Here is a 14,392-nt window from a genome sequence, read left to right as displayed (position 1 = left end):
TTTAAAGCCAGTGAATGTGTAAGATGATAGAAAATTGAAATTTCAAGCCATATCACACAGTCCTAACAGTTCTCCCTTGGCATCAGCGGGAAAAGAAAAAGCATCTTTAGCCGATCACAAGACTTTAATTAGTTCTATCCAGTGTGGCTGTCGGGACAGGCTTTTTGATGGGATTGTGATATTTCTTCAGAGGGCGAGGAGAATGCAAATTCTTTGTCTTTGGCATGTATCCTCACATTCCTGGGTAATTTCTCAGTGTACACACGCACACAGACACACACACTCGGTGCTGCATCTCTGCAGCTGAGACCCCTGACCGTTGCCTTTCCACTGAATGCTGCAGTCATTGTCACACAGTGAAAGCCATTCATGGTGCCCTCATTCCTGCAGTTTTGTGTGCAGCACAGCTGGCTGGGTGTAGGGCTTGTCTTTATAATGCAGCAGGCCCCAGCACGTTCCACACCCCTCAGGCACAACTCGCAAACGCCTAGTTTTTTTTTCTTCTCCCACTATTCGTAGAAATTTTCTCCGCACGCCTTTTTCGTCTTGTTTTTCCTCAAACACGATGCTTTATCAGCAGCCCACCTTCGAATACTCACTGCAAATTACATTCCATTAAAATGTAGATATTCTTCCCCTGTTCTCCTGTCCTCCTCCTGAGCGGTTTAAGGCTAAGATTACAGTAACCTGCATGGATCGTTATCTTTAGCAGCAGGTCTAGTGAACAGGCCACGAAGATCAAAGCGGGGTGTTCGTCTTTATTTTGAACCATTAGTGCCAAGCTCAAATTGATGACATACCTCCAACCCCACCTTAACCCAGTATCTCTTCTCCAGACAGGCTCCACGTGTCTCCAGAGCAGGCGATTACTCGTACACCCGACTCATTTTTCATCTCTCGTTTTGTCTCCCCTCCCCCGCGAACACAAGGCACAATTTTGGCCCGCGTAGCAGATTGAGTGTTGTGAGAGTAACTGGCATGAAAATGTATAAACTGTGCTGACCGTAGGGTGTCAGCGAGGCCTCGCTTTTGTGTTACTATTTCCACGAGTCTACTCTGGTATGTTTCAAAGGACGCAAAGCACCATATTAGTGGTATATTGTCAAGGATCCGAAAGGGCTCATTAAGCATCACCAAGATATGATTGTTGGGATTTTGTCTCTATTTTTGTTATGAGAAGGAAATCACGTCCAATGTACTTAAACAATTTTAGACCAAGTTTGACAGGGTCGGCTCTGGGAGTTCTCAGCGAACTGCGGGAGTGAAAAACAAAACAAGAAAGAAAGAAGAAAGCAGTGGAAACTTGGATGTGTTCACGTACTACATCAAGATAAGCTTTAGGTGTTCTGCTGTGGGCTTTTTCCTAGAAATGGTTCACATTAAGACAAGTTCAGGTGGTTTGTTTGCCATGCTTTGGGAGTTAAAGAGCCCGGTTATATGGTGGCAATTGGGCATCTCTTTGTTTTGTGGTGTGGTGCAGATGTGGTGGGGCCATTTTTAGCCTCTCTCTTTCTCTCCCTCACTTTCCTTCACTCGCCGCCTTAGCTCTGCTACTTTATGGGTGGTGTAGCACAATGCAGGAAGTGTCTGGGCCACAATACCGCAGGGCTCTAATTGCACGGCAAACTTAATTAAAAGGTTAGTCTTTCGTCTTCTAATCTGGAATAGCTGACCTGGATCAGGCGTTTGCTTATCTAGCAGCCACCTTCTCTCCACCTCCCAACCCCAACCTTCGCCAGCAATGCTCCGCTTGTAACACAGGACGGGCCGTTGGCACTCTGCCCGTCACAGGCTCTCATCTGTGGCACAGCGACACAGGAGGGAGTGGGTCATGGGGGCATAGGGGCGTAAGTGCCTGCTCGTACAGCTGAACAAACAGGTCGAGCAGATATGGAACTTCTGAGAACGGTGCCTTGCTCAACCCCTGCTGCGATGACATTGCTGAGAGGGCATGATCCTCGGCTATAGCATCTGAGGCAGAACGATGACAGAGCAACTTCATGAACACACGTTTTGTGACACCTGCTCTTGTCTCATTCCCTCTATAGGTCAAAAGTAAATCCACATGCACGTGTCCATCCCACAGACACCTTCTACAAAACATACATGGAGTACGGTCTTCCAGTTACAGAGATGACACTGGAAGTGCCTTAAAGACATACAAGCTCTGTACTGGCAAAGTCTGGTCCACTTGAAGATCTGCTGGTTTGAACTGTGCACTGATCACAACTTTGCAGAGCTGATTTTTTAAGAGATGCACAATTTAAACAAAAAAAAAAAAAAGATATGAGACAATAAATACATTTTTTTTAAAAAACAGCAAACGTAGAGTATTTGAAAAGACAGAGTTCATTTTAAATCAATCGGATCTTAACAAAGAAATAATAATAATGCAAGTACCACACACAACATCTTTGAAATCAATATAGGAAACAAGGGAAATAAAAGCTGTGAGGTCTCAGTGAGTAAAACTATTGCAGAACTATTGAAACCGTGGCTCGTTTCTAAGGGAGCCACGTGCACTGCCTGGTTTCAACCCCCTCTGTGAATACGTGTTGATGTTAGACACTGGCACAAAGTAGCAAAAGCGGTGTCGACGGGATGGTGTCCCTGAGGTGGTGAAGGAGGGGAGTCAGCATGAGCACGGAAGCTGTAAGGCCATGACTCACTGTGACAGCACCGCTTGGCATGTGAGGACAGCAAGCCAGACAGGCAAGGCTGCTGCCTTTGATCTTTATTTGCTCCACCGTCTGTTTTGCATTTAAGAGCCTTGCTGAGCGCGAGGCACTGGATACACCTTGAATGGCTCAGGATCACGGTCCACTTTTTAAAGACCCAGGATCTTTTTTCAAAGCTAAGGGGATTCAGGACGAAGAGGGATGATGTTTGAAGGCGAAGGTTTGGAGCTGAATGGGGCAGAGGGTCTCCCGGCAACACAGATTAGCTTTGATGAAAAAGGGGGGCGCTCTGTAATAACACATGATCGAGCTGACGGACAATGTTGGGAGGGTGGGTGAGGGGAAAGGTAACACGTGTCCATTTGGATGGACTCTCGAGATGAAACCCAGGGTGAGGCAAGTGTGGAATAAAAACAAACACGCACAGCACCTCCCAAAGCAACCTCGCCATCCAACTCCTGCATATTATTCCACTTCACCAACATCTAATGACTGTAACCTGTTCCATGTGATTGGAAAACTGGCTGGGAAGCATTCCACAAGCAGGCACGGTGCACTGACAGGGAGGCATTTCTGCCTTCAAACAACAAATATATATTTATCTTCTTGAGCAGCTCTATTGCACATTCCTCCTAGACACTACAGTGACCACAATCCAGAGCGAGGGCTAGCACTTTGACGAGCCCTGCCCCGGAGCCTGATACAAATCACATAAATAGCTTCTCTCTCCAATCAGAGGCTCAAAATGTTTATTTATGAGGGATCAAAACAATACAACTTAAGAAGAAAACACATTTTGAGAAACATTTAAAATGGAAAATTTCAATGCCTTCACCAACACAGATTTCTTTTCTTCTTCTACTTTTTCTTTCCTCCTCCTGCAGAGTTTCTGTTCCCATTTCAGTTACTTTCCAGCATGTAATTTATTCTCAGACTATACATTTTTGGGAGTCCACACTTTAGATTATATTTATTCTGTCTGCGAGGGCTTACACAAACTGCTCTCCAAATAGCAGTGAGCGTCTTATTTCGGAAAAAAGGTACGGCTGGGAGAATACGCCTCATGCCGTGGAGTTTAAAAGGACTCAAAGACAGACGCGGATACGTAGCAACATACATTTTATTTTACCTTCTGAGCACTTTAGAAAGCGGTGCACGTATGATTTACATAGCTTATACCATTTTATATTAGTTGCATTTTTTTCAAGTAAACAATAAAGAAGCTATACCGTGGTTTCGCTGGGACTGAAAGTCTGAGCAAAGAAAAAAAGAAAAGAAGCAAAACCAGAGAAACCAAATATCCCAACAAAAGTTTCAATTCAGACAATTATTCTTTTCAAGTACAATTCTCGACAGCACCATTTCATGGGCCTGATGCATACATTAGTTTTTAACTGTACTTTGTTTTAGCAAGAAAATACACGTCTCTGTCACTGGGACTGTACAAATATAAACTGCGATTTCTATATGATGACTAACAGTCCTGTTTGGCGCTTGGGTCAAATGTTGCTGCCTGAGCACTATATATAGATATATATGTATATATAAGCATCACTCTGGAAGTGCATAGCTTCCTGCTTCTTGAGCATTTCTGCACATCAGAGAAAAGAAAGTGGCTTATTGTGGATTTTGCACATGCAGTATCTAAGTATTCACATTTAAAAAACAAAAATAAAGCAAAGCAAAGTCTATGGCTGAAACGGTTAGAAAGTTCATCAAAGATGCACATGATGCTACATTAAACAATACGCTGGAGGATTAATAAGAGCATGTGTGTACGAGTATGTGTGGAAGTTGTACGTGGAAAACTAAGTAGGCTTTGTGTCACCGTCCAACCCTTGCAGCTTTAATTCTTCATTCCTGATAACCTCGAGTCGCAGGCCTTCCACTCGGTGCAATCTGACATCTTTTTAACATTGAAAAGTATTTGAAAAACGCAACAAGGTTTTGCATTTGAAATTCCTAAAAGTTTGAAAATAGTCACATCTGTTCAGTAATATAAAATAATATGAATATCCACCCTGTTTTGCCAAAAAACAAAACAAAATTATAGCTTATATACAAAAGGAAAGAAGCCACTTTTAGTTGAAAAACAGTAACGAAGAAAAGAACATAAAACGGCGCATCAAGGCAATGGTGCATCAAGTCTAGTCCAGGTGACACTGGAGAGCTCGGGGATAAATTGGCATAGAGTACATGCTGGAGGCAGACAGTGGCAAAGGGAAGTCCTGTAAGTGCACTAAGTAGAAGCCAACACTCCTCCCTCCTTCCTGGACACCTGTTTAAACAGCGAAACCTTATTACTTCTGGCATCACAAAGGCCATGGGGAGGTGAGGGTGGTGTGTGTGTGTGTGTGTGTGCGTGTGTGTGTATTTGAGGGTGGATGGAAGAGTTTATATTGGAGTATTGCTGAAGAAGCCCAGAAGGAAGGAAAACACGCTTCACTCCACTACACCCGTCAGCCGACACACCCCTCCCTCGATGGCCAAAGACTGTCCAGGAACTGTCCCAGGTGGCAATCTGGATATGTGTGTCTGCAGGCAGCAAAAGAAAACATTCACACAATGAGAAAAAGAAAAAGGCAGATCTATATGGAGAAAAAGAAATGCTGATAGGATTTTGATTTCTTAGATTCCTGTACAATCATCAAAGTTCAGTTCAATTGGCACCAAAGAACAACATAAGCTTTTTCAGGGCACTTTACAAACTAAGGTCTTCTAATACCGATTTCAGAGAAAAGCCCAACAATTTCCTCTGAGCCAGTATTTGGTGAGAGTGGCTTAGCACCGAGCTTAACTACTGCATCCCACTCAGTGAACTCCAAATCCAACACCAGCACCCAAACCCATTACGCCTGATGCTGCACAGCTCCCGGAGATTAGCGGCACAACCAAACCACACAACCACAATGAAGTTTTTAACTGCTTGGTGGGTAAACAGAAATGTTGAGAAAGTATCTACGTAAGAAGCTACTTTTGGATCATTCAAGGGGTCCCTACAGCAGATAGCTCTGCGTGTTTGATGTGACCGATCTTTACGCTGGATGCCCTTCCTGACACAATCCCACAAGGAATTCGTGTCTCCTCCTGGGATCAAACCAAGGATCTTTCCCTTTTTAGGCAAATGTGTAAACCGCTACATGAAAGGACACATCTAAGTAGAAGCTAGAAAAAATAAATACAATGCAATCAGAGGGAGCAAAAACACACACTACTACTGTGCCATCATGCATTTTTACCTTTGAAGTCCAAAGGTGCCAAGTCGGTGTTTGCAGAGACACAGAGTAAACGGAGAAAGAGAACAAACTGCTGGTGTTTTCTTTTTTTGAGTTTCTTTTCTTTCGTTTGAGCAAACACTGAAAAGGAGTAAGAAGAGGAGGGAAGGGGCAAACACAGCTGTGAAGACGGGAGTGATACTTCCACTGGGGGATCAAAGGTGACCGACACTCCCTGCGCCAATAATGGCTGTCATGCTCCTTCCTCTCTTCCCACAGAGGGTAACGCTGGCTCTAGCCTTAGGGGAATAATACAGCCACTTATTTACCGGGGCACTGAACTGGCCTGACATCTCTCTTTCAGTTCCAGGACTTTACTGGTCTTTTTCTGTGTAGCCAGCGACTATGGCCCAGAGCACCCTGAGGGCAACTGTCACTTCAATGGGACAACAGCCAGACAAGGCCACGCACACATGGTAACACTCTGAGGGGCCCATTCTGCCTCCAGTACACGTTTCTGGACTCATCTTCTTCCCTTCATTTTCTGAGGACAAGGTTAAGGAAAGCCCTAATTTAAATGGTTTTGAGTGAAGGTCTGTAGTGAGTTATAATAAACTAATGTTGACAAGCTAAATGTTTTCCTTCAGATGTTTGCATGCCAAGGAGAAAAAAACACGTCTTTACCTCACTGACTATACAGCTCAAACTGTGTGCAGTTACCTGCTAGCTTTCTCAATGCATATATCCGTGCTTGTGTCTGACAATGATCTTGTGCCCTGCTTCCACTCCGATTCAAATTCGTGCCACATGTTCAGATCTTAATTTTGCTTTTAGCTGACAGAAAGGACAGCGCGACTTAGTCAGCAGGAAGAGTCAAAGGCTCAGTAAACCAAACAAGTGAGTAATGACAGCACTGCAGGGCCAAGAGCACTGCATGTGTTTTACATGAACTGGGACAAAGTAGCGAGGATGCTTCAGGCTCAGAAATCACACAACAGATGTCCCGACACTTTGGTGGCACAAGTCGGACAAATTACGCTGCAGCCTTATGTGCAAACAATAAAAAGCTCACTCATATTTAAAAGGTCTCTCTCTATCTGGAGGAATAATCAAAAACTAAAAAGGTATAAATATTAGATTTTAAAAAGGGAGGTATGAATGAAAAAAAACACACTACAACCTGTGAAGTGTGGAGAAACAACTGCAAACAGAAATACTGTAAATAAACAACCGTTCCACCTCGATGTTTGGTTAAATGCTTAACGGTTTATGGGCTGGTACTTCAACTGCTCATTAATGCAAATACCTAATCAGCCAATCACATGGCATGCAGACATGGTCAAGGCGACCTGCTGAAATTCAAATTGAGCAGCAGAATGTTGACGAATGCAGAATGCAACGTGGCTTAAGTGACTTTGAATGTGCCATGTTTGCTGGTGCCAGACGGCCTGGCCTGCATTTCAGAAACTGCTGATGTGCTTGGATTTTCCCACATAGTTATCTCTAGGGTTGTCAGAGAATGGTCTGAAAAAGAGAAAACATCGTGTGAGCAGCAGTTCTTTGGGTAAAAAGGTCTCGTCGATGTCAGAAGCGAATAGTCAAACTGCTTCAAGCTGACCTAAGGCAACTGTAACTCAAATAACCACAACCAATGTATGCAGAAGAGCATCTTTGACTGCTGAACCTTGAAGCAGATGGGCTATAACAGCACAAGACCACACTCGATGTCAATGCAATTAGCTAGGAACAGGAAACCAGGGCTAGAGATCACATGGGCTCACAAAAATGGAACAATAGAAGACTGAAAAAATGCTCTCTGATGAAAAATGTCGGGCATCTCGTTGAATCTCTGCCACGAGGCCCTTTTGCCTTCAGACTTTTCATTGGCAAAAGTAGCCAATGAAGTGGACGGTGAGTGTATACAGGCCTTTTCCAAACTTAGTGACTACCATCAGTTGAAAAAAATACTCCTTATCACCTTGATAATAACTTATTTTAGTCTGCAGCAGTAATTTGACTCACAAGAACAAAAACAATACATTCTTTTAGCTATTATGCTCATTAATACAAATGCTAAGACTCAAACCTTGTCGCTGTGCTAGTCAATATCAGTGACCAATTCACTTGACAGCAACCGGTGATAACCAGTTTAATTAAAAACAGGAGCTTGTAACTGTGATTGTAACACCATCTGTTGGCGATCCCCAACATAACTTGTCTTCCAGTTTAGTTTGCAATGATTCCTTGATGCAAAACCCAGGCTTGCAAAAAGCAGCACAAGCTAAATATAAAAGCCAGACAGGTTAAAAGTAAAGCAATGAGATGTAGAATTATGTGACAGCGGGGCAGGACAGACAGAAAGAAAATGACAGCATGCAAACCTACAGTGAGCCTCTTGTCAGTTCGTTACCCTGTGACTAAAGCGACCACATGACAGGACTACGACTGAGTTAAAATATCACATGAAAAACACATTTCCATTGTATCTGTCAGAGAAAAACAACATTCTTTGGAGATATGAATGTGTTTAGGAGTGAGGAGAAGCCACTCATTAACACCACAGCATAGACCAAAGGGTAAATTTAGCTCTATGACTACGCTGTTGTTTTTCTCTTGTGGTTTCCACATTCTTTGAAAATATAAAAATAAATAACAAAAACAATCATATGCTATTTATTCTCCCTGCAAAATGGATAATAAAAACAGCATGTAACATGAGAAAAGACGTCTGTCGTGTAATGCACAAAGCAGACAATAACCATAAGGCCTGAGTTGCACGCCATTTGATTGTGTCTGGCCTTAAAAATCTTTATAGTGGTAATGATGTCCACAAGGAGGAAACCGAGCCATATTCGCTGTGTTGTGGATCCTTTACTTCTCTTTCATCTGTCCAATCATGACAATCATCATATAACAATGGTCCGTTTCAGAAGTACCGCCACTGGCTTGTCCGTGCAGTTTTGTGTGTTTCTGTAAAACACAGCTTGATGTTCTGATGTCTATCCAATGCAAACAAAGGTGAGTGTTTGAATAAAACCAGATGCTCTCACTCTTCTGCACCGCTGCCATTTCACAGTCTAACGTCTAAAAGATTAGGACGCAGACTCGACTTCTTTCCTTAGAAACAACATCTGACTGAGAAGAAAGAAAAACCGGAGCAGAGTTTCCAGCAGTGTCAAACAATCTGGCCTGAGATTTTTTTTGACTGGCCTGCAGCAATTCAATCTAGATATTGATCGGTCATAAAAAATACATGCATGTAAATCTCACTAAAACACTGTAAAAGAATAGAAATCCAACCTGACCTCTGGCCTAAATACTCCTGCTCAGCTCTTTCATGTTCTTATCATGGAAAAGCAGCGGTAGATGGACTCTGGGTGGTTTGAAATGCCCAGCGAATAGGAATGGGAGGAATGTCTGCTGAACAGCAGCTGAACCAGTGTATGGCTGTGACTCTTTATGCTTAGAAAACAGGCAACCAAATGCACAGAAAATTGGCTTAAACTCAGAAATGTTAGGCCAGCCGACTATAATCAAATCAAAATATGACTCCATACAACTGATTTTCTTTATAACAGATTTACAGCAACACAGTCAGCCAAATCTTCACTAGAGGCACTCATTCCCTGTTACTTGCTCTGCTCCTGGTGCTAAAGAGCAAGATTTAGACTCTAAGACTAAGGCTTTGCATTATACTTGCTTCCCCTGGCCAATTTTATTTGAAAATGCCATTACTATGCAGATGACACCCTACTGTATTTATCTATGAAGTCAAATGCTACAAATACATTAGTTAAAGTATGGGCAACTCTTAAAGGCATAAAGACCTGAATGATGTTTAATTTTCTGCTTTCAAATTCAGACAAAAGTTATCAGACTTGGCCTTCTAACCTGGTTCTTAATTCTTGATAGCTTGACCTTAGCCTTCCATATTAGTGTGAGGCGCTTTGGAGCATTTTTGATGAGGATATATCCTATAACAGTCCCATTAAACAAATACACTGGACTGCCTTCCTCCATCTGCTCTCTACTGCTAAAATTAGAAACATCCTGTTCGGTCCGAAGGTTTAAAATTCTAAACTGGACTACTGTAATGCATTATTAGGCAAAAGTACTCAGCAGGACGTGAAAAGGAAATGATATTTCTCCCATATTAGCTTCTCTCAATTGGCTCCTTGATAAATCCAAAATACTATTAAAATTAAAATTTTTCTTCTTACAAAGTAAGACCTAAACTGAACTGAATACTCCCTCTCAAGATGACTTATGTCCCCCAAACTCATAGCCTATTCTCTTCTGCTTCCTGCCTCTTAGCCAGAATCATCACAGGTCTGCCGTAAAGACACGCAGGTGGCACTTCCTGTGCCTCCATACTCTAGAGACCACAGGAGACACGACTGGAGCCCGGCAGCATTAAAGTGCTCCTCTTTGGCTCTGTTCTCAGTAGGCATAAAGGACAGGATAGCCACATTGCTCTGGTATGCAGATGGTCAGGCACAGAGACACATCATAACTTCAGTTTCACAACAACAAGCTACTCAGTCTCTGTTAGAGCCGTGTGAGATTTGGTGGAGCAGCTGTCTTCTTGGCTGCACTCTCCAATATCACTGTATCACCAATTGCCCCACAAGAGGAAGTGGATACCCTCCCCCAAGAGACCCAGAAACCACTACTGACAGATGATATTTCTGGATCTCCACCCACTGAGCACAAGCACTTTACAAAGAACATTTTTGCATGCATATCTCAATGGAGTGATGCTTGGTGACTTCACCACAGTAGATTTTAAAGCTACTTGAGTGCTTCTTTGGGACCCAGACCCTAGACGTTTCTGCTGTTTAGATTAAAGGGTAGCCTACAAATGCTCTTCCCGAGCACACTGCACTACTTCGAACTCTGTCAACACAGCAGCTTGAGCCAAAGGGGCAAAAAGAAAATGTGTGGAACAGTAAAAGACCACCACATTTGAATCCTGCTTTTGTGACGCTAGCTGTCTTGGGAATCAAATTCTTCTCTATTATCTGGTTAATATCAAAACATATTGTGCTTCAGTAGTCACGTGATGATTTAATGCCTCCTACCTGTCACTGACATTAAAAAAATAGCAGCAGATGGATTTTGATGTTGTACTTTATTTATGGCTGAATCATTCACAAATGATTATGGAACTGACATTTTGCTGTAGCAGCAGTAAACCCACCCCACATGTTAACTTTATGTGAGTGTGTGGGGCGGAGGGAGAGCGGGTGGAGGACTGCAAATTGAACATAACAAAGCAAACAAAACAGAGTTACAAACAGGGACTTTATGTTCACTGTCCTCTGCTTACCTCTCTCTATTGGCACTGCCATGACAGGACAGCATGCAAGCTCACATTCCATCCCAGAGCCCCATGCACAGAGCACATCTGACAAATATGCAGATTGATACTGATATCCCCAGTGGCGCATGACTTTCTGTAAACTTTATGGTACTTTAAGACCAGGTAGTGGCCACAGAGAGAGGGTGATGAGAGAGGCAGACCACGAGAGAGAGAAATAAAGGGAAAGAAAGAGAGAGAGAGAGGGTGGAAAAGACGAGTGAGTGAGGTGGAGCCAGGGGACACAGGACAAACACTTTGAAATCTGAACCAGACTTCAACAACAGTGCCCTCTCTTCATACAGAGTGACAAAGATACATTAGCCAAACAAATCAGTGCGAGCTGAGACTCCACTTAGAGCCAGGAGACCAGGCCACTGGCCCCTACTGCTTAAGAAACCACAGCATTTATGTAAAACAATATCTTAAAAGGGCTCAGAGATGCCTTTTTTAAATATCATTCTACGACAGCAGACATAAAAGTGACATTTATTACCCAGTATACCATACCAATACACAATGCACCCCACCGCAAAAAAAAGAAAAGAAAAAGTTTTTTGTTTTTCATAAGAAATTAAATAAAAAGTGCTCGGCTAAAATACAAAAATATGCTTCATTTCATTCACTCAACTCAAAAAGCACTGGACCCTCTTGAGGGAGGAGGGTGGACCCATGTGGCTCCTGTTTGGTGAACGTGGGCAAAAGTTCCCGATGCACAGGACCGAAACATATTCCACAAACTACCAAAAAATCTTTGAACTGAAAGTTAAAAAAAGGAGACAAGCTATTTAAAGCCAGCTTTAAGCCTTTGGCATTGGTCAAAGATGCAACCATTGTAAGCTCACTTTAAAACTGTATTTAATTATAATATGTTTCAGTTTAGTTGGTTGGCTAATTCAAATCTCACCTTTGCTTTGCTATCTTGAGCAGACATGTAGCCAACACACATGCTCTCTGTGGTGTGACTCCACAGGAACTCCACTGTAAATAAAGACAGATACAGGTTACAAACACCAAGTCTTCATACACAAATATCCATACACAGATTTAGCAGCCGGAGCAAAGGTTTGATAGAAACAGGAAACCATACAGAACGAAAGGTTCGATTTCCTAAAGCGAACAGAAATGAGTAATCCTGCCGAAGAAGAACATCAGGCGGGTGAGCCGGTGGACTTAGCACCGAACATGCCCATTACAATGAAAATATATGACTGGCAGTTGTGACATAATTGCATAGAATAGCAGAACTTGAGAGGTGAAATGTAAACTCAATTACTGCACCAAAAGGATGTGGTCGACATGATGTTTATTCATGTAAATCAACAGCAATCTGTGGTAGGTGACACAGCACAAAAGCTGCGCTACGTACACAACATCAAAACGGGGTCTGCACATCATTCAGTGTCAACTGAAAATATTTTATTATCCATGCAGACTTAATGTTTTATGTTGCACTCCATGATTTGGAGTTAAAACAAAAGATTTATGAAAACATAAAGAGCCCAAACTTTGAACTGGACACAATGAGCACTGAGGTCAACTCCATAATAGTAGAAATCCAGAAAGTAGGATCATTCTCCTAAGCTCTGGGCAGAGAAACCAAATCTATCAATACAATCAGTTGGCAGTATTCAGAAGGCCTCCACTTCTCTGAAGATTAGTGGTTGATTCCATAGTGGGAGGTCTCTGCTTAAATCTGAGATGAAGGGTGTGAAACCAAAGCCTGATTGTGCAAGTTAAAACACAGACCACCTGCCAGGAAAGCCACAGTGCCTTCTCTTCTGTCTTAACATCTCACTAATAAATCAAGGAGTCACCCTATGTCTGTGCTTTCTTCACATTTCTCAACGACACTTCATCCTAACCACTTCCCTCTTGGTGGGTGCACTGCAAGGAACCCAAAGAATTGCAGTGTCGAGTTTGAAGTCTGGATCAAAGTTGTCTTTTTCTTGTTTTTGTACTTTCATAACTACTGCAGCCATGTGCGGCATTTAGGGAACAGCTGTAAATTAAATTCCAGCTGCCAATCAAAAAAATGTAACGTAAATTTCTGTAATGATGCCGTCGCAGGCACGGAGGAGATGGACTGGACACCAGTGTTACTACCGTCTGCTTGGATTTAAAGTTTTTATATATGGCTCACGAACCATCTGATGCTGGCAGCTGCCACGAAAAGAGACGACTTTTGTCTGTTTATCCATTTTATTACCAACCTGTCAATTTAACCAGCCAAGTCTTGAAATTATTAACATCTTACCCAGTATACCCTGAAAATTTTGAGACGGCTGAGCCTCCACACATCTGCAACATCGCAAGACAATTACTCCCCCCAAAACACGATCTTCACTGGCCAGAATGGGTGAACCTGGACACAGAGGAAAAACAATACATTTAAGATGATTGAAAATGGCATATGTGTTTAAAAAAAGGAAAAGAAAGGTTCTCGTTAATCAATAATGTCTCATACTTTTTTCGTTTTCCAACCCTAAAACATAAAACCAAGCATAGCATGACATAATTAGGCAATACACAACCTTTGATGTACGAGCAACAAAACTTTCCAATCCAATTCTCTCCCTTTATATCCAAATTATACAAATTGAAATAATTACATCAGTTTTATCAGGATTTAACCCAGAAATAGTGAATAGCAGGTAGTGTCATTTTAACTCTACATACTGTATGTACTGTTATAACACAAGGTTTCATTTTAAGATCTAAATAATGCTCAAATATGTTTCAGCTGACTTTAATAACGCATAAAGAAAGGGCCGTTCTTGCTCCCTGACTAAATTCCAGGAGAGACAAACTTCAATGAGGTGTTGTGTATACAGAAAAACTTGGACGCGGCCATTAGCCTAGCGCAATAAAAGAAGAAAGGGCTCGGTTTGGAAAAAAACAATCTATAAACAGCTATAGCATGACTTGAAATGTCTCAACACAGCAATGAGCAAAGGAAAACAGGACTATTTGGTGCAACTGATATAAATATTGTTGTGTCTGCATACCATTGTTCTTTTGTTGCATTTCACTCAGATTTTGGTTCCATGTCGTAATGTTCCCTTCACTCTATAAAACACTGTGTGTGTGTGTGTGTGTGTGTGTGTGTGTGTGTGTGTGTGTGTGTGTGTGTGTGTGTG

General features: G+C 42.3%; 1 protein-coding gene across 5 annotated transcripts in view; it reads right to left on the bottom strand.

The window, feature by feature from the left end:
* Window positions 1–3,784: 3,784 nt before the first annotated feature.
* The window catches only part of tasp1 (taspase, threonine aspartase, 1), a 30,273-nt gene continuing 19,665 nt past the window's right edge, over window positions 3,785–14,392 (bottom strand). For 4 of the 5 annotated variants that reach the window (XM_013914964.1, XM_005749339.1, XM_013914965.1 and 1 more), the window contains exons 12-14: window positions 13,510–13,617; window positions 12,160–12,233; window positions 3,785–5,213 (exon numbers count right to left, since the gene is read on the bottom strand). In XM_013914964.1, coding sequence (XP_013770418.1) covers window positions 5,121–5,213; window positions 12,160–12,233; window positions 13,510–13,617 — 275 coding nt within the window. In that variant the 3' untranslated portion in view covers window positions 3,785–5,120. The remainder of the gene's footprint in view (window positions 5,214–12,159; window positions 12,234–13,509; window positions 13,618–14,392) is intronic. The other variant, XM_013914966.1, reaches the window with a different exon arrangement.

Source organism: Pundamilia nyererei, unplaced genomic scaffold (assembly GCF_000239375.1).
Source record: "Pundamilia nyererei isolate P.nyererei 1_Seehausen unplaced genomic scaffold, PunNye1.0 scaffold00241, whole genome shotgun sequence".
Classification (NCBI taxonomy): domain Eukaryota; kingdom Metazoa; phylum Chordata; class Actinopteri; order Cichliformes; family Cichlidae; genus Pundamilia; species Pundamilia nyererei.
The sequence above is the reverse complement of the archived record's forward strand: the minus strand, read 5'-3'. Positions and strand labels throughout refer to the sequence as shown.